We start from the raw sequence: 21,062 nt of genomic DNA on the forward strand, positions 1-21,062 counted from the left end.
CAGCTTCTCAGTACCCCAGCTTCGCAGTACCCCAGCTTCTCAGTACTCCAGCATCTCAGTACTCCAGCATCTCAGTACTCCAGCATCTCAGTACCCCAGCTTCTTAGTACTCCAGCATCTCAGTACTCCAGCATCTCAGTACTCCAGCATCTCAGTACCCCAGCTTCTCAGTACCCCAGCATCTCAGTACTCCAGCTTCTCAGTACCCCAGCATCTCAGTACTCCAGCATCTCAGTACTCCAGCTTCTCAGTACCCCAGCATCTCAGTACTCCAGCATCTCAGTACTCCAGCTTCTCAGTACTCCAGCTTCTCAGTACCCCAGCATCTCAGTACTCCAGCTTCTTAGTACTCCAGCATCTCAGTACCCCATCATCTCAGTACCCCAGCATCTCAGTGCTCCAGCATCTCTTCATTTCAGAAGCTCATTGCCTCTTGTATCTCAGTGCTCAGTCTGCTGTGTTCTGACTGACGGTGTTCTCCACACAGAGGCAGGCGTGCTACTGCTGGGACGTTGAGTTAATTCTTCATATTTGAGCTCTGTTGTTCTGCCTCTCTGCAGACTGTGGCAGCATGTGACCAGAGCCATAAACAACAAGGACCAGACTGAGGCCACCAACGAGAAGTTCATTCTGGAGGAGGCTCAGAGGAAATCCGCCAGAGAGAGAAAGGCTAAGTGTGAGGAGTGGAGTCCAGCACTGTTCGAGCAAGACCCCGGCACCGGAGAGTGGCATTACAGATACTCAGAGTGAGTGGCATTAGATACTCAGAATGAGTGGAATTACAGATACTCAGAGTGAGTGGAATTACAGATACTCAGAGTGGGTGGCATTAGATACTCAGAATGAGTGGAATTACAGATACTCAGAGTGGGTGGCATTAGATACTCAGAATGAGTGGAATTACAGATACTCAGAGTGGGTGGCATTAGATACTCAGAATGAGTGGAATTACAGATACTCAGAGTGGGTGGCATTAGATACTCAGAATGAGTGGAATTACAGATACTCAGAGTGGGTGGCATTAGATACTCAGAATGAGTGGAATTACAGATACTCAGAGTGAGTGGCATTAGATACTCAGAATGAGTGGCATTACAGATACTCAGAATGAGTGGAATTACAGATACTCAGAGTGGGTGGCATTAGATACTCAGAATGAGTGGAATTACAGATACTCAGAGTGGGTGGCATTAGATACTCAGAATGAGTGGAATTACAGATACTCAGAGTGGGTGGCATTAGATACTCAGAATGAGTGGAATTACAGATACTCAGAGTGGGTGGCATTAGATACTCAGAATGAGTGGAATTACAGATACTCAGAGTGAGTGGAATTACAGATACTCAGAATGAGTGGAATTACAGATACTCAGAGTGGGTGGCATTAGATACTCAGAATGAGTGGAATTACAGATACTCAGAGAGAGTGGCATTAGATACTCAGAATGAGTGGAATTACAGATACTCAGAGTGGGTGGCATTAGATACTCAGAATGAGTGGAATTACAGATACTCAGAGTGGGTGGCATTAGATACTCAGAATGAGTGGAATTACAGATACTCAGAGTGGGTGGCATTACAGATACTCAGAGTGAGTGGCATTACAGATACTCAGAGTGAGTGGCATTAGATACTCAGAGTGAGTGGAATTACAGATACTGAGAGTGAGTGGCATTACAGATACTCAGAGTGAGTGGCATTACAGATACTCAGAGTGGGTGGCATTAGATACTCAGAGTGAGTGGCATTACAGATACTCAGAGTGAGTGGCATTAGATACTCAGAGTGGGTGGCATTAGATACTCAGAGTGAGTGGCATTACAGATACTCAGAGTGAGTGCATTAGATACTCAGAATGAGTGGCATTACAGATACTCAGAATGAGTGGAATTACAGATACTCAGAGTGGGTGGCATTAGATACTCAGAATGAGTGGAATTACAGATACTCAGAGTGGGTGGCATTAGATACTCAGAATGAGTGGAATTACAGATACTCAGAGTGAGTGGCATTAGATACTCAGAATGAGTGGAATTACAGATACTCAGAGTGAGTGGAATTACAGATACTCAGAGTGGGTGGCATTAGATACTCAGAATGAGTGGAATTACAGATACTCAGAGTGAGTGGCATTAGATACTCAGAATGAGTGGAATTACAGATACTCAGAGTGAGTGGCATTAGATACTCAGAATGAGTGGCATTACAGATACTCAGAATGAGTGGCATTACAGATACTCAGAATGAGTGGAATTACAGATACTCAGAGTGGGTGGCATTAGATACTCAGAATGAGTGGAATTACAGATACTCAGAGTGGGTGGCATTAGATACTCAGAATGAGTGGAATTACAGATACTCAGAGTGGGTGGCATTAGATACTCAGAATGAGTGGAATTACAGATACTCAGAGTGAGTGGAATTACAGATACTCAGAGTGGGTGGCATTAGATACTCAGAATGAGTGGAATTACAGATACTCAGAGTGAGTGGAATTACAGATACTCAGAGTGGGTGGCATTAGATACTCAGAATGAGTGGAATTACAGATACTCAGAGTGAGTGGCATTAGATACTCAGAATGAGTGGAATTACAGATACTCAGAGTGAGTGGAATTACAGATACTCAGAGTGGGTGGCATTAGATACTCAGAATGAGTGGAATTACAGATACTCAGAGTGAGTGGAATTACAGATACTCAGAGTGGGTGGCATTAGATACTCAGAATGAGTGGAATTACAGATACTCAGAGTGAGTGGAATTACAGATACTCAGAGTGGGTGGCATTAGATACTCAGAATGAGTGGAATTACAGATACTCAGAGTGAGTGGCATTAGATACTCAGAATGAGTGGAATTACAGATACTCAGAGTGAGTGGCATTAGATACTCAGAATGAGTGGCATTACAGATACTCAGAATGAGTGGAATTACAGATACTCAGAGTGGGTGGCATTAGATACTCAGAATGAGTGGAATTACAGATACTCAGAGTGGGTGGCATTAGATACTCAGAATGAGTGGAATTACAGATACTCAGAGTGAGTGGCATTAGATACTCAGAATGAGTGGAATTACAGATACTCAGAGTGAGTGGAATTACAGATACTCAGAGTGGGTGGCATTAGATACTCAGAATGAGTGGAATTACAGATACTCAGAGTGAGTGGCATTAGATACTCAGAATGAGTGGAATTACAGATACTCAGAATGAGTGGAATTACAGATACTCAGAGTGAGTGGCATTAGATACTCAGAATGAGTGGAATTACAGATACTCAGAGTGAGTGGAATTACAGATACTCAGAGTGGGTGGCATTAGATACTCAGAATGAGTGGAATTACAGATACTCAGAGTGAGTGGAATTACAGATACTCAGAGTGGGTGGCATTAGATACTCAGAATGAGTGGAATTACAGATACTCAGAGTGAGTGGAATTACAGATACTCAGAGTGGGTGGCATTAGATACTCAGAATGAGTGGAATTACAGATACTCAGAGTGAGTGGCATTAGATACTCAGAATGAGTGGAATTACAGATACTCAGAGTGAGTGGCATTAGATACTCAGAATGAGTGGCATTACAGATACTCAGAATGAGTGGAATTACAGATACTCAGAGTGGGTGGCATTAGATACTCAGAATGAGTGGAATTACAGATACTCAGAGTGGGTGGCATTAGATACTCAGAATGAGTGGAATTACAGATACTCAGAGTGAGTGGCATTAGATACTCAGAATGAGTGGAATTACAGATACTCAGAGTGAGTGGAATTACAGATACTCAGAGTGGGTGGCATTAGATACTCAGAATGAGTGGAATTACAGATACTCAGAGTGAGTGGCATTAGATACTCAGAATGAGTGGAATTACAGATACTCAGAGTGAGTGGCATTAGATACTCAGAATGAGTGGCATTACAGATACTCAGAATGAGTGGAATTACAGATACTCAGAGTGGGTGGCATTAGATACTCAGAATGAGTGGAATTACAGATACTCAGAGTGGGTGGCATTAGATACTCAGAATGAGTGGAATTACAGATACTCAGAGTGGGTGGCATTAGATACTCAGAATGAGTGGAATTACAGATACTCAGAGTGGGTGGCATTAGATACTCAGAATGAGTGGAATTACAGATACTCAGAGTGAGTGGAATTACAGATACTCAGAATGAGTGGAATTACAGATACTCAGAGTGGGTGGCATTAGATACTCAGAATGAGTGGAATTACAGATACTCGGAGAGAGTGGCATTAGATACTCAGAATGAGTGGAATTACAGATACTCAGAGTGGGTGGCATTAGATACTCAGAATGAGTGGAATTACAGATACTCAGAGTGGGTGGCATTAGATACTCAGAATGAGTGGAATTACAGATACTCAGAGTGGGTGGCATTACAGATACTCAGAGTGAGTGGCATTACAGATACTCAGAGTGAGTGGCATTAGATACTCAGAGTGAGTGGAATTACAGATACTGAGAGTGAGTGGCATTACAGATACTCAGAGTGAGTGGCATTACAGATACTCAGAGTGGGTGGCATTAGATACTCAGAGTGAGTGGCATTACAGATACTCAGAGTGAGTGGCATTAGATACTCAGAATGAGTGGCATTACAGATACTCAGAATGAGTGGAATTACAGATACTCAGAGTGGGTGGCATTAGATACTCAGAATGAGTGAAATTACAGATACTCAGAGTGGGTGGCATTAGATACTCAGAATGAGTGGAATTACAGATACTCAGAGTGAGTGGCATTAGATACTCAGAATGAGTGGAATTACAGATACTCAGAGTGAGTGGAATTACAGATACTCAGAGTGGGTGGCATTAGATACTCAGAATGAGTGGAATTACAGATACTCAGAGTGAGTGGCATTAGATACTCAGAATGAGTGGAATTACAGATACTCAGAGTGAGTGGCATTAGATACTCAGAATGAGTGGCATTACAGATACTCAGAATGAGTGGCATTACAGATACTCAGAATGAGTGGAATTACCGATACTCAGAGTGGGTGGCATTAGATACTCAGAATGAGTGGAATTACAGATACTCAGAGTGGGTGGCATTAGATACTCAGAATGAGTGGAATTACAGATACTCAGAGTGGGTGGCATTAGATACTCAGAATGAGTGGAATTACAGATACTCAGAGTGAGTGGCATTAGATACTCAGAATGAGTGGAATTACAGATACTCAGAGTGAGTGGAATTAGATACTCAGAATGAGTGGAATTACAGATACTCAGAGTGAGTGGAATTACAGATACTCAGAGTGGGTGGCATTAGATACTCAGAATGAGTGGAATTACAGATACTCAGAGTGAGTGGCATTAGATACTCAGAATGAGTGGAATTACAGATACTCAGAGTGAGGTGGCATTAGATACTCAGAATGAGTGGCATTACCAGATACTCAGAATGAGTGGAATTACAGATACTCAGAGTGGGTGGCATTAGATACTCAGAATGAGTGGAATTACAGATACTCAGAGTGGTGGCATTAGATACTCAGAATGAGTGAATTACAGATACTCAGAGTGGGTGGCATTAGATACTCAGAATGAGTGGAATTACAGATACTCAGAGTGGGTGGCATTAGATACTCAGAATGAGTGAATTACAGATACTCAGAGTGAGTGGCATTAGATACTCAGAATGAGTGGCATTACAGATACTCAGAATGAGTGGAATTACAGATACTCAGAGTGGGTGGCATTAGATACTCAGAATGAGTGGAATTACAGATACTCAGAGTGGGTGGCATTAGATACCTCAGAATGAGTGGAATTACAGATACTCAGAGTGGGTGGCATTAGATACTCAGAATGAGTGGAATTACAGATACTCAGAGTGAGTGAATTACAGATACTCAGAATGAGTGGAATTACAGATACTCAGAGTGGGTGGCATTAGATACTCAGAATGAGTGGAATTACAGATACTCAGAGAGAGTGGCATTAGATACTCAGAATGAGTGGAATTACAGATACTCAGAGTGGGTGGCATTAGATACTCAGAATGAGTGGAATTACAGATACTCAGAGTGGGTGGCATTAGATACTCAGAATGAGTGAATTACAGATACTCAAGTGGTGGCATTACAGATACTCAGAGTGAGTGGCATTACAGATACTCAGAGTGAGTGGCATTAGATACTCAGAGTGAGTGGCATTACAGATACTGAGAGTGAGTGGCATTACAGATACTCAGAGTGAGTGGCATTACAGATACTCAGAGTGGGTGGCATTAGATACTCAGAGTGAGTGGCATTACAGATACTCAGAGTGAGTGGCATTAGATACTCAGAATGAGTGGCATTACAGATACTCAGAATGAGTGGAATTACAGATACTCAGAGTGGGTGGCATTAGATACTCAGAATGAGTGGAATTACAGATACTCAGAGTGGGTGGCATTAGATACTCAGAATGAGTGGAATTACAGATACTCAGAGTGAGTGGCATTAGATACTCAGAATGAGTGGAATTACAGATACTCAGAGTGAGTGGAATTACAGATACTCAGAGTGGGTGGCATTAGATACTCAGAATGAGTGGAATTACAGATACTCAGAGTGAGTGGCATTAGATACTCAGAATGAGTGGAATTACAGATACTCAGAGTGAGTGGCATTAGATACTCAGAATGAGTGGCATTACAGATACTCAGAATGAGTGGAATTACAGATACTCAGAGTGGGTGGCATTAGATACTCAGAATGAGTGGAATTACAGATACTCAGAGTGGGTGGCATTAGATACTCAGAATGAGTGGAATTACAGATACTCAGAGTGGGTGGCATTAGATACTCAGAATGAGTGGAATTACAGATACTCAGAGTGGGTGGCATTAGATACTCAGAATGAGTGGAATTACAGATACTCAGAGTGAGTGGCATTAGATACTCAGAATGAGTGGCATTACAGATACTCAGAATGAGTGGAATTACAGATACTCAGAGTGGGTGGCATTAGATACTCAGAATGAGTGGAATTACAGATACTCAGAGTGGGTGGCATTAGATACTCAGAATGAGTGGAATTACAGATACTCAGAGTGGGTGGCATTAGATACTCAGAATGAGTGGAATTACAGATACTCAGAGTGGGTGGCATTAGATACTCAGAATGAGTGGAATTACAGATACTCAGAGTGAGTGGAATTACAGATACTCAGAATGAGTGGAATTACAGATACTCAGAGTGGGTGGCATTAGATACTCAGAATGAGTGGAATTACAGATACTCAGAGAGAGTGGCATTAGATACTCAGAATGAGTGGAATTACAGATACTCAGAGTGGGTGGCATTAGATACTCAGAATGAGTGGAATTACAGATACTCAGAGTGGGTGGCATTAGATACTCAGAATGAGTGGAATTACAGATACTCAGAGTGGGTGGCATTACAGATACTCAGAGTGAGTGGCATTACAGATACTCAGAGTGAGTGGCATTAGATACTCAGAGTGAGTGGCATTAGATACTCAGAGTGAGTGGAATTACAGATACTGAGAGTGAGTGGCATTACAGATACTCAGAGTGAGTGGCATTACAGATACTCAGAGTGGGTGGCATTAGATACTCAGAGTGAGTGGCATTACAGATACTCAGAGTGAGTGGCATTAGATACTCAGAATGAGTGGCATTACAGATACTCAGAGTGAGTGGCATTAGATACTCAGAGTGAGTGGAATTACAGATACTCAGAGTGAGTGGCATTACAGATACTCAGAGTGAGTGGCATTACAGATACTCAGAGTGGGTGGCATTAGATACTCAGAGTGAGTGGAATTACAGATACTGAGAGTGAGTGGCATTACAGATACTCAGAGTGAGTGGCATTACAGATACTCAGAGTGGGTGGCATTAGATACTCAGAGTGAGTGGCATTACAGATACTCAGAGTGAGTGGCATTACAGATACTCAGAGTGAGTGGCATTAGATACTCAGAGTGAGTGGAATTACAGATACTGAGAGTGAGTGGCATTACAGATACTGAGAGTGAGTGGCATTACAGATACTCAGAGTGAGTGGCATTACAGATACTCAGAGTGGGTGGCATTAGATACTCAGAATGAGTGGAATTACAGATACTCAGAGAGAGTGGCATTAGATACTCAGAATGAGTGGAATTACAGATACTCAGAGTGGGTGGCATTAGATACTCAGAATGAGTGGAATTACAGATACTCAGAGTGGGTGGCATTAGATACTCAGAATGAGTGGAATTACAGATACTCAGAGTGGGTGGCATTACAGATACTCAGAGTGAGTGGCATTACAGATACTCAGAGTGAGTGGCATTAGATACTCAGAGTGAGTGGAATTACAGATACTGAGAGTGAGTGGCATTACAGATACTCAGAGTGAGTGGCATTACAGATACTCAGAGTGGGTGGCATTAGATACTCAGAGTGAGTGGCATTACAGATACTCAGAGTGAGTGGCATTAGATACTCAGAATGAGTGGCATTACAGATACTCAGAATGAGTGGAATTACAGATACTCAGAGTGGGTGGCATTAGATACTCAGAATGAGTGGAATTACAGATACTCAGAGTGGGTGGCATTAGATACTCAGAATGAGTGGAATTACAGATACTCAGAGTGAGTGGCATTAGATACTCAGAATGAGTGGAATTACAGATACTCAGAGTGAGTGGAATTACAGATACTCAGAGTGGGTGGCATTAGATACTCAGAATGAGTGGAATTACAGATACTCAGAGTGAGTGGCATTAGATACTCAGAATGAGTGGAATTACAGATACTCAGAGTGAGTGGCATTAGATACTCAGAATGAGTGGCATTACAGATACTCAGAATGAGTGGCATTACAGATACTCAGAATGAGTGGAATTACAGATACTCAGAGTGGGTGGCATTAGATACTCAGAATGAGTGGAATTACAGATACTCAGAGTGGGTGGCATTAGATACTCAGAATGAGTGGAATTACAGATACTCAGAGTGGGTGGCATTAGATACTCAGAATGAGTGGAATTACAGATACTCAGAGTGAGTGGAATTACAGATACTCAGAGTGGGTGGCATTAGATACTCAGAATGAGTGGAATTACAGATACTCAGAGTGAGTGGAATTACAGATACTCAGAGTGGGTGGCATTAGATACTCAGAATGAGTGGAATTACAGATACTCAGAGTGAGTGGCAATAGATACTCAGAATGAGTGGAATTACAGATACTCAGAGTGAGTGGAATTACAGATACTCAGAGTGGGTGGCATTAGATACTCAGAATGAGTGGAATTACAGATACTCAGAGTGAGTGGAATTACAGATACTCAGAGTGGGTGGCATTAGATACTCAGAATGAGTGGAATTACAGATACTCAGAGTGAGTGGAATTACAGATACTCAGAGTGGGTGGCATTAGATACTCAGAATGAGTGGAATTACAGATACTCAGAGTGAGTGGCATTAGATACTCAGAATGAGTGGAATTACAGATACTCAGAGTGAGTGGCATTAGATACTCAGAATGAGTGGCATTACAGATACTCAGAATGAGTGGAATTACAGATACTCAGAGTGGGTGGCATTAGATACTCAGAATGAGTGGAATTACAGATACTCAGAGTGGGTGGCATTAGATACTCAGAATGAGTGGAATTACAGATACTCAGAGTGAGTGGCATTAGATACTCAGAATGAGTGGAATTACAGATACTCAGAGTGAGTGGAATTACAGATACTCAGAGTGGGTGGCATTAGATACTCAGAATGAGTGGAATTACAGATACTCAGAGTGAGTGGCATTAGATACTCAGAATGAGTGGAATTACAGATACTCAGAATGAGTGGAATTACAGATACTCAGAGTGAGTGGCATTAGATACTCAGAATGAGTGGAATTACAGATACTCAGAGTGAGTGGAATTACAGATACTCAGAGTGGGTGGCATTAGATACTCAGAATGAGTGGAATTACAGATACTCAGAGTGAGTGGAATTACAGATACTCAGAGTGGGTGGCATTAGATACTCAGAATGAGTGGAATTACAGATACTCAGAGTGAGTGGAATTACAGATACTCAGAGTGGGTGGCATTAGATACTCAGAATGAGTGGAATTACAGATACTCAGAGTGAGTGGCATTAGATACTCAGAATGAGTGGAATTACAGATACTCAGAGTGAGTGGCATTAGATACTCAGAATGAGTGGCATTACAGATACTCAGAATGAGTGGAATTACAGATACTCAGAGTGGGTGGCATTAGATACTCAGAATGAGTGGAATTACAGATACTCAGAGTGGGTGGCATTAGATACTCAGAATGAGTGGAATTACAGATACTCAGAGTGAGTGGCATTAGATACTCAGAATGAGTGGAATTACAGATACTCAGAGTGAGTGGAATTACAGATACTCAGAGTGGGTGGCATTAGATACTCAGAATGAGTGGAATTACAGATACTCAGAGTGAGTGGCATTAGATACTCAGAATGAGTGGAATTACAGATACTCAGAGTGAGTGGCATTAGATACTCAGAATGAGTGGCATTACAGATACTCAGAATGAGTGGAATTACAGATACTCAGAGTGGGTGGCATTAGATACTCAGAATGAGTGGAATTACAGATACTCAGAGTGGGTGGCATTAGATACTCAGAATGAGTGGAATTACAGATACTCAGAGTGGGTGGCATTAGATACTCAGAATGAGTGGAATTACAGATACTCAGAGTGGGTGGCATTAGATACTCAGAATGAGTGGAATTACAGATACTCAGAGTGAGTGGCATTAGATACTCAGAATGAGTGGCATTACAGATACTCAGAATGAGTGGAATTACAGATACTCAGAGTGGGTGGCATTAGATACTCAGAATGAGTGGAATTACAGATACTCAGAGTGGGTGGCATTAGATACTCAGAATGAGTGGAATTACAGATACTCAGAGTGGGTGGCATTAGATACTCAGAATGAGTGGAATTACAGATACTCAGAGTGGGTGGCATTAGATACTCAGAATGAGTGGAATTACAGATACTCAGAGTGAGTGGAATTACAGATACTCAGAATGAGTGGAATTACAGATACTCAGAGTGGGTGGCATTAGATACTCAGAATGAGTGGAATTACAGATACTCAGAGTGGGTGGCATTAGATACTCAGAATGAGTGGAATTACAGATACTCAGAGTGGGTGGCATTAGATACTCAGAATGAGTGGAATTACAGATACTCAGAGTGGGTGGCATTAGATACTCAGAATGAGTGGAATTACAGATACTCAGAGTGGGTGGCATTACAGATACTCAGAGTGAGTGGCATTACAGATACTCAGAGTGAGTGGCATTAGATACTCAGAGTGAGTGGAATTACAGATACTGAGAGTGAGTGGCATTACAGATACTCAGAGTGAGTGGCATTACAGATACTCAGAGTGGGTGGCATTAGATACTCAGAGTGAGTGGCATTACAGATACTCAGAGTGAGTGGCATTAGATACTCAGAATGAGTGGCATTACAGATACTCAGAATGAGTGGAATTACAGATACTCAGAGTGGGTGGCATTAGATACTCAGAATGAGTGGAATTACAGATACTCAGAGTGGGTGGCATTAGATACTCAGAATGAGTGGAATTACAGATACTCAGAGTGAGTGGCATTAGATACTCAGAATGAGTGGAATTACAGATACTCAGAGTGAGTGGAATTACAGATACTCAGAGTGGGTGGCATTAGATACTCAGAATGAGTGGAATTACAGATACTCAGAGTGAGTGGCATTAGATACTCAGAATGAGTGGAATTACAGATACTCAGAGTGAGTGGCATTAGATACTCAGAATGAGTGGCATTACAGATACTCAGAATGAGTGGAATTACAGATACTCAGAGTGGGTGGCATTAGATACTCAGAATGAGTGGAATTACAGATACTCAGAGTGGGTGGCATTAGATACTCAGAATGAGTGGAATTACAGATACTCAGAGTGGGTGGCATTAGATACTCAGAATGAGTGGAATTACAGATACTCAGAGTGGGTGGCATTAGATACTCAGAATGAGTGGAATTACAGATACTCAGAGTGAGTGGCATTAGATACTCAGAATGAGTGGCATTACAGATACTCAGAATGAGTGGAATTACAGATACTCAGAGTGGGTGGCATTAGATACTCAGAATGAGTGGAATTACAGATACTCAGAGTGGGTGGCATTAGATACTCAGAATGAGTGGAATTACAGATACTCAGAGTGGGTGGCATTAGATACTCAGAATGAGTGGAATTACAGATACTCAGAGTGGGTGGCATTAGATACTCAGAATGAGTGGAATTACAGATACTCAGAGTGAGTGGAATTACAGATACTCAGAATGAGTGGAATTACAGATACTCAGAGTGGGTGGCATTAGATACTCAGAATGAGTGGAATTACAGATACTCAGAGAGAGTGGCATTAGATACTCAGAATGAGTGGAATTACAGATACTCAGAGTGGGTGGCATTAGATACTCAGAATGAGTGGAATTACAGATACTCAGAGTGGGTGGCATTAGATACTCAGAATGAGTGGAATTACAGATACTCAGAGTGGGTGGCATTACAGATACTCAGAGTGGGTGGCATTAGATACTCAGAATGAGTGGAATTACAGATACTCAGAGTGGGTGGCATTAGATACTCAGAATGAGTGGAATTACAGATACTCAGAGTGGGTGGCATTAGATACTCAGAATGAGTGGAATTACAGATACTCAGAGTGAGTGGCATTAGATACTCAGAATGAGTGGCATTACAGATACTCAGAATGAGTGGAATTACAGATACTCAGAGTGGGTGGCATTAGATACTCAGAATGAGTGGAATTACAGATACTCAGAGTGGGTGGCATTAGATACTCAGAATGAGTGGAATTACAGATACTCAGAGTGGGTGGCATTAGATACTCAGAATGAGTGGAATTACAGATACTCAGAGTGGGTGGCATTAGATACTCAGAATGAGTGGAATTACAGATACTCAGAGTGAGTGGAATTACAGATACTCAGAATGAGTGGAATTACAGATACTCAGAGTGGGTGGCATTAGATACTCAGAATGAGTGGAATTACAGATACTCAGAGAGAGTGGCATTAGATACTCAGAATGAGTGGAATTACAGATACTCAGAGTGGGTGGCATTAGATACTCAGAATGAGTGGAATTACAGATACTCAGAGTGGGTGGCATTAGATACTCAGAATGAGTGGAATTACAGATACTCAGAGTGGGTGGCATTACAGATACTCAGAGTGAGTGGCATTACAGATACTCAGAGTGAGTGGCATTAGATACTCAGAGTGAGTGGCATTAGATACTCAGAGTGAGTGGAATTACAGATACTGAGAGTGAGTGGCATTACAGATACTCAGAGTGAGTGGCATTACAGATACTCAGAGTGGGTGGCATTAGATACTCAGAGTGAGTGGCATTACAGATACTCAGAGTGAGTGGCATTAGATACTCAGAATGAGTGGCATTACAGATACTCAGAGTGAGTGGCATTAGATACTCAGAGTGAGTGGAATTACAGATACTCAGAGTGAGTGGCATTACAGATACTCAGAGTGAGTGGCATTACAGATACTCAGAGTGGGTGGCATTAGATACTCAGAGTGAGTGGAATTACAGATACTGAGAGTGAGTGGCATTACAGATACTCAGAGTGAGTGGCATTACAGATACTCAGAGTGGGTGGCATTAGATACTCAGAGTGAGTGGCATTACAGATACTCAGAGTGAGTGGCATTACAGATACTCAGAGTGAGTGGCATTAGATACTCAGAGTGAGTGGAATTACAGATACTGAGAGTGAGTGGCATTACAGATACTGAGAGTGAGTGGCATTACAGATACTCAGAGTGAGTGGCATTACAGATACTCAGAGTGAGTGGCATTACAGATACTCAGAGTGAGTGGAATTACAGATACTGAGAGTGAGTGGCATTACAGATACTCAGAGTGAGTGGAATTACAGATACTGAGAGTGAGTGGCATTACAGATACTCAGAGTGAGTGGAATTACAGATACTGAGAGTGAGTGGCATTACAGATACTCAGAGTGAGTGGCATTACAGATACTGAGAGTGAGTGGCATTACAGATACTCAGAGTGAGTGGCATTACAGATACTGAGAGTGAGTGGCATTACAGATACTCAGAGTGAGTGGAATTACAGATACTGAGAGTGAGTGGCATTACAGATACTCAGAGTGAGTGGAATTACAGATACTCAGAGTGAGTGGAATTACAGATACTCAGAGTGAGTGGCATTAGATACTCAGAGTGAGTGGCATTACAGATACTCAGAGTGAGTGGCATTACAGATACTCAGAGTGAGTGGAATTACAGATACTGAGAGTGAGTGGCATTACAGATACTCAGAGTGAGTGGAATTACAGATACTCAGAGTGAGTGGAATTACAGATACTCAGAGTGAGTGGCATTACAGATACTCAGAGTGAGTGGAATTACAGATACTCAGAGTGAGTGGAATTACAGATACTCAGAGTGAGTGGAATTACAGATACTCAGAGTGAGTGGCATTACAGATACTCAGAGTGAGTGGAATTACAGATACTCAGAGTGAGTGGAATTACAGATACTCAGAGTTTGTGGCATTACAGATACTCAGAGTGAGTGGAATTACAGATACTCAGAGTGAGTGGAATTACAGATACTCAGAGTGAGTGGCATTAGATACTCAGAGTGAGTGGCATTACAGATACTCAGAGTGAGTGGCATTACAGATACTCAGAGTGAGTGGAATTACAGATACTCAGAGTGAGTGGAATTACAGATACTCAGAGTGAGTGGCATTACAGATACTGAGAGTGAGTGGAATTACAGATACTCAGAGTGAGTGGCATTACAGAAAAAAATCTAAATTGACCTCTGCTGGAGAAACAGAGTAATGCACTGTCCCTGATCCCCCTCCCCATCTCTCTCGCGCAGCACTCGTCCGTGGGACCCGCTGAACGATCTGATCCAGTTTGAGAAAGACGGCTGTATTCAGACTAAAGTCCGGCACAGGACTCCTATGGTACGTTCAGCCAGTGTAGTTAGTCTCAGTGCCCAGCAGGGCGCCCGGAGGGACAATTACCTGAGCCAGGTACGTCCAGCCTCGCCCACCCACCCACATTTCCTCTTTCTGCTTCCATCTCTCCATCGCTGTCGCCTACGCTCTGCCCATTCACAAAACCGACCAATCACCATTCACCAAACTGACCAATCGCCTGGCTGCCAGACCGCACAGGCCTCTGCCTCACTGTGGCTTGTTTTTGATTATTTTTGTTGTTGTTTGTTTGTTTGTTTGTTTGTTTTGCTGCTCTGCACTTCTTTTCTGTTATTGCATTTCAATAAGGGTTTATTTTGAGCGCATGTGTGTGTGTGTGTGTGTGTGTGCACAGTGATGTACAATGCTGGGTTGGGTGTTGTGTAGTTATGAATATCAGTATATTTTACACACACATCATCACCAATAATTATTCTATTTATTTAATTGCTCTTACAGTTTAGTCTGAATATGAATTGTTTTGATTCCAGAAGTGAAGAAATATTCAATTCATGAATCATTCTTATGATAACTTATACCCAAGGCCTGGCACTGTGTGTGTGTGTGTGTGTGTGTGTGTGTGTGTTGCCTGCATGCTTCATGACTGTGATTGTGTTTCTGTTAGAATCACTGAAATATGAAGGTTTATGGTTACAGTGACGGTGGCTGAGTGGAACTGTGGAATACATGAAGTATTTTCTGTGTGTGTGTGTGTGTGTGTGTGTGTGTGTGTGCACATATGTCTCTAGGTAACGGGACCAAAACGCAAGCACAAGCAGAATGATAAACCCAAAAACCCGGAGAGTGGCTGCTCCTCTCCGGAACCGGACCGGCAGGACTCATCTGGCAGTGAGAGTACGACACACACACACACACACACACACACACACACTCTTAGACACATAAAACACATGTTTACACCTGACACAGGCATGTTGTAAAGTGTGTGTGTGTGTTTTAGGGCACAAGATTAAACCCAGCAGCCGTCTGAGGAAAAAAGCCCCGGAGCTTTCTGAACTGCAGAGCGCTGTGGACTCCATCAGACACACACAGGAGGAGATCAACAGGTCACACACAGTATTCTCCCTGGGGGGGCGTTACATTGGACTGGGGGGCTTGAGATGCGCTGGTTTGGCTTGGATTGGGGGGCTGATTGGGATGAGCTGGGTTGGGTTGGATTGGGGGGGTTTGGTAGGGATGAGCTGGGTTGGGTTGGTTGGGATGAGCTGGGTTGGGTTGAATTGGGGGGGTTTGGTAGGGATGAGCTGGGTTGGGTTGGTTGGGATGAGCTGGGTTGGGTTGAATTGGGGGGGTTTGGTAGGGATGAGCTGGGTTGGGTTGGTTGGGATGAGCTGGGTTGGGTTGAATTGGGGGGGTTTGGTAGGGATGAGCTGGGTTGGGTTGGTTGGGATGAGCTGGGTTGGGTTGAATTGGGGGGGTTTGGTAGGGATGAGCTGGGTTGGGTTGAATTGGGGGGGTTTGGTAGGGATGAGCTGGGTTGGGTTGGTTGGGATGAGCTGGGTTGGGTTGGATTGGGGGGGTTTGGTAGGGATGAGCTGGGTTGGGTTGAATTGGGGGGGTTTGGTAGGGATGAGCTGGGTTGGGTTGAATTGGGGGGGTTTGGTAGGGATGAGCTGGGTTGGGTTGAATTGGGGGGGTTTGGTAGGGATGAGCTGGGTTGGGTTGGTTGGGATGAGCTGGGTTGGGTTGGATTGGGGGGGTTTGGTAGGGATGAGCTGGGTTGGGTTGGTTGGGATGAGCTGGGTTGGGTTGGATTGGGGGGGTTTGGTAGGGATGAGCTGGGTTGGGTTGGTTGGGATGAGCTGGGTTGGGTTGAATTGGGGGGGTTTGGTAGGGATGAGCTGGGTTGGGTTGGTTGGGATGAGCTGGGTTGGGTTGGATTGGGGGGGTTTGGTAGGGATGAGCTGGGTTGGGTTGGTTGGGATGAGCTGGGTTGGGTTGGATTGGGGGGGTTTGGTAGGGATGAGCTGGGTTGGGTTGGTTGGGATGAGCTGGGTTGGGTTGGATTGGGGGGGTTTGGTAGGGATGAGCTGGGTTGGGTTGGATTTGAGGATTCGGTTGGGATGAGCTGGGTTGAATTGGGGGGATTCGGTTGGGATGAGCTGGGTTGGGTTGGATTGGGGGGGTTCGGGGGGTAGCCAGCTGTTGACTGAGCTGCTGCAGTTGAGGACTAACTTCAGTGTTTCTGATATCTGTGTTATTGATGATGGCGTATTGATCACTGATCACTTCCTGATGTTTCCGTGCAGGAGTATCAGCGCGCTGAGGAGTCGAGTGTCAGTCCAGTCTGAGCACAGCTCCTTCCTCACTCAGAGAGACTACGCCATCATCCTCTTCCTCATCTGTGCTCAGATTGTCCTCACCCTCATCTTCAAATAGTCTGCAGATTAGTCCTGGACTCCAGGTCGGGATCAGGGACCGAACCAGAACCGGACGCCTCTCCGTCCATCGCTCTCTCACTCCTGACCTCTACACACCTCTACTTTATGTTTTTCACTCACTCTGTTTTTTACACTCTGAATGATCCAGAATTTCAGCGAGAGGTTTTAGGGGACCGACTGCATTATGGGAAAGTGCATTATGGGAAATGCTCTGGACTGCAGAGGCAAGAAAGCCTGACAAGCACCGCCTCAATTCAATTACTGTTATTAATATTAATATTAATATTATTGCTATTATTTTAAAGTGTTTGCTTGTTGCTACTGCTGTGTGAGTGTGTGTATGTGTGAGTGTGTGCAAGAGAGCGCTCCTGAAACAGGGGTATCAGGCTAACAGTGGTCTGATGTGTTTGGATTGGATTTAGATGGAAGGTTTTAATCAGGGATGTCCCGTGTCTGATCCAGTGTCTGATGCCGTGTCTGATCCCGTGTCTGATGCCGTGTCTGATGCCGTGTCTGATCCCGTGTCTGATGCCGTGTCTGATCCAGTGTCTGATGCCGTGTCTGATCCCGTGTGTGATGCCGTGTCTGATGCCGTGTCTGATCCAGTGTGTGATGCCGTGTCTGATCCCGTGTCTGATCCAGTGTCTGATCCAGGGAAACGTTAGTGGAAGGGGTATCGGTTATTTTAAAGGAGCAGTTTGGTGAAAAATCTGAGTATCATGATTGATCTCTGAGCTCAGATTCAGTCAGTCAGTCTAGACTTTGGTTTGGTATCTAACGTGAGCTTCTTTAGTTTACAACAGGAGATGCTAGGCTAACACCGCTAACAAACACTCAACTTAGACTGTCACCAGACTCCTCCAGATCTTCATTTGTTTGGTGCAGTTGGGTATTAGTATTAGTCCGATTTTTCACCAAACTGCTCTTTTAAGACAGGTGTAGTTCTGATCCTTTGTTTTTGCTGCTGTGCCGCTGTGGTAGAGCTTCATAATCGGACATTATTCCCACTCTGTCACTGGATTATTTATACACATGAAAATCGGATCGGATTGGATCGGTATATATAAGTCATTAAAGTACTCAGATCAGATCGGTATTGGACTATACTGAGCATTAAGGTAATTAGATCAGATTGGGGTAAAAACGCTGGATTGGGACATCCCTGGTTTTAAAGCTACAGCTGAAGTGTGTGTATGAGAGTGTGTGTGTGTGAGAGTGTGTGTGTGTGAGAGTGTGTGTGTATGTTTTGTTTGTTTTTGATTTTTTACTGATTAACACAAACCTATGGGAGCAGTTTGAGGAGTGTAGGTTTGCTGTAGGTGAATCCGTGGTTTCTGCATTTCAGGTGTGTAGTTTTACAGTAGCTGTTGATCTACAGGAACTTTAGTGTAAGATGAACCGCCGGCCGTCGCGCTGCGCTAATGCTAACATAGTGTTAATATACAGACCAGCGGGACACTGCTAGGCTCCAGATTAGGATTAAAGTTTAGGATTAGGGTTTAAGACTAACCCTGCTATTAGACTGTAGTAAAGGTGTAGCAGAACCTCCTGTGGCGTCTCATGTTGTAGCTCCGCCCCCTCAGTTTAATGTAAATATAATTAAAGCCAAATGGGCCGCCCGGCTCCGCAGGAACGACTGAGTTACTCAACGTTTTTCTACACAAACGCTTTAGACACTGTCGTCATATCACACGTGTCTTTGATCTGTGTGTGTGTGTGTGTGTGTGTGTGTATCAGATGTCTGAATGTGGTCACACCAATAATAACTCCAGATTAATCATTAATGTGCCTTTCAGAGTGGCTATGGTGGGGCGGGGGTTCTTGGGGGAGCGGGTGGGGCTTGTCGTAGGCGGGACTTAGTAGGGGGGCGTGTGGTGGGTGGAGCCTACGTTCAGTTCTTTCCACTTTTATTCATTTTGGTTGTTTTTCATTATTGTGTGTGTGACTGTGCCATAATCAGCCTTAGAGATGCGTTTTAACCCCATTGACTACAGCAGAGTGTGTGAGTGAGTGTGAGTGTGTGTGTGAGGGAGTGTGTGTGAGGGAGTGTGTGTGAGTGTGTGTGTGAGGGAGTGTGTGTGCATTTTTGTTTTCTGAAGCTCAGTCCTGCCACTGAGGAGAGTTTAGATCCTCTCTCTCTAGCTCTGTTTTTCTCTTACTTCAGCAGGGCACCAGACCAGGGATTATCCAGAGAGAGTGTGTGTGTGTGTGTGTGTGTGTGTGTGTGAGAGAGAGAATGTGTGTAAGTGTGTGATGTACCCTGTTGTCACTCAGTGCTTGGACAGTGTGAGTTTCTGTTTCTCTCTGTTCTTCGTTATCTGTTTTTCATCTCTGTCTCCACGGTTACCACTGATCTTTGTTTGTATAGGAGTAACTTCCTGTTTATCACATGTAACACATCAAATCAATAATCAATAAACAGAGACAACCATCCAGATCTCCTTCTTCTATGAGTGACAAGCTGAGGCACTGTGTGTGTGTTTGGGCTGGGTTGAATTGGGTGGGGGAGGTGAACTGTACCAGACTGAAGGGGGCGCTGTAACAGTCACTGAACAGTCTGGTAAATCCATACAAACTCTATTAATTCAGTACAGTTCTATGCGTCCAAATACTTATGACCAGTCAAAAGAGGCTGCTGTTTCAAACACAGTTCATTTATGTAGAACAGCAGATATCAGCCACATCACACTCACTCAGGCTCTGGGTCGAATGTATTTGGACGTTGAGGTCAGATCTGCGAGTGGGATCAGACTGGACTGTGCTGCAGTTCCTCCTCAGTACACCAGGGGTCACTCACAAGCTCAAACGGGTTTGGACCAGACTGACAACACCCCCCCAGCCCCCCCACCCCACCCCTTGACATATCTGGCTCATATCAATGTCACGGGTGCCACTGTTGCTAAGCAACCGTCTCTCTCATCACTGTGAGGTACTGAAGCATCTTCATCAGACGCCGTAACCGCAGCAACCACATGATCCATGAGATCCGGGTCGGTGTGTGTGTGTGTGTGTGTGTGTGTCAGACGGCTGTAATGCTGTTTAATCCTGGTGCTGAATGAGAGCGACGCTGCAGCAGGTTTTTCAGTGTGGAAGATAAAGACCCTGCTGATACAGCACACACTCTCGTTTTCACACACACACACACTATCTCTCCCTCTGTGCTCTCTCAGGACTAAAGAAAACTAAGTTTATTCTCCTCAGATTTAAACAAAAAATAAAAACTAATGATTTTAGATTTGAATCCAAACAAACAACGCAAATGTGTGTGTGTGTGTGTGTGTGTGTGTGTGTGCTCACTGAGGACCTATTGGATCATGTCATCAATTTTCATAAAATAAAATCTTTAGTTCAACTTCTCTGATCTTAAATATTTTAACTCACAGTTTAATAAATTAATATAATATATAAGCTGGTGTGTAAATTGGTGTATATAATATATAAGCTGGTGTGTAAGTTGGTGTATATAATATATAAGCTGATGTGTAAGTTGGTGTATATAATATATAAGCTGATGTGTAAATTGGTGTATATAATATATAAGCTGGTGTGTAAGTTGGTGTA

The 21,062-nt window shown here is 43.5% G+C and overlaps 1 protein-coding gene across 5 annotated transcripts in view; it reads left to right on the forward strand.

The window, feature by feature from the left end:
* osbpl8 (oxysterol binding protein-like 8) overlaps positions 1–19,329 on the forward strand; it is a 75,324-nt gene extending 55,995 nt beyond the window's left edge. For 3 of the 5 annotated variants that reach the window (XM_072674070.1, XM_072674074.1, XM_072674072.1), the window contains 5 exons: positions 561–746; positions 15,000–15,156; positions 15,849–15,954; positions 16,061–16,166; positions 17,370–19,329. In XM_072674070.1, coding sequence (XP_072530171.1) covers positions 561–746; positions 15,000–15,156; positions 15,849–15,954; positions 16,061–16,166; positions 17,370–17,499 — 685 coding nt within the window. In that variant the 3' untranslated portion in view covers positions 17,500–19,329. The remainder of the gene's footprint in view (positions 1–560; positions 747–14,999; positions 15,157–15,848; positions 15,955–16,060; positions 16,167–17,369) is intronic. The other 2 variants (XM_072674071.1, XM_072674075.1) reach the window with 1 other exon arrangement.
* The last annotated feature ends 1,733 nt before the right edge of the window (positions 19,330–21,062 follow it).

The sequence above is a fragment of the Salminus brasiliensis genome, chromosome 2, assembly GCF_030463535.1.
Source record: "Salminus brasiliensis chromosome 2, fSalBra1.hap2, whole genome shotgun sequence".
NCBI classification, from domain to species: Eukaryota; Metazoa; Chordata; class Actinopteri; order Characiformes; family Bryconidae; genus Salminus; species Salminus brasiliensis.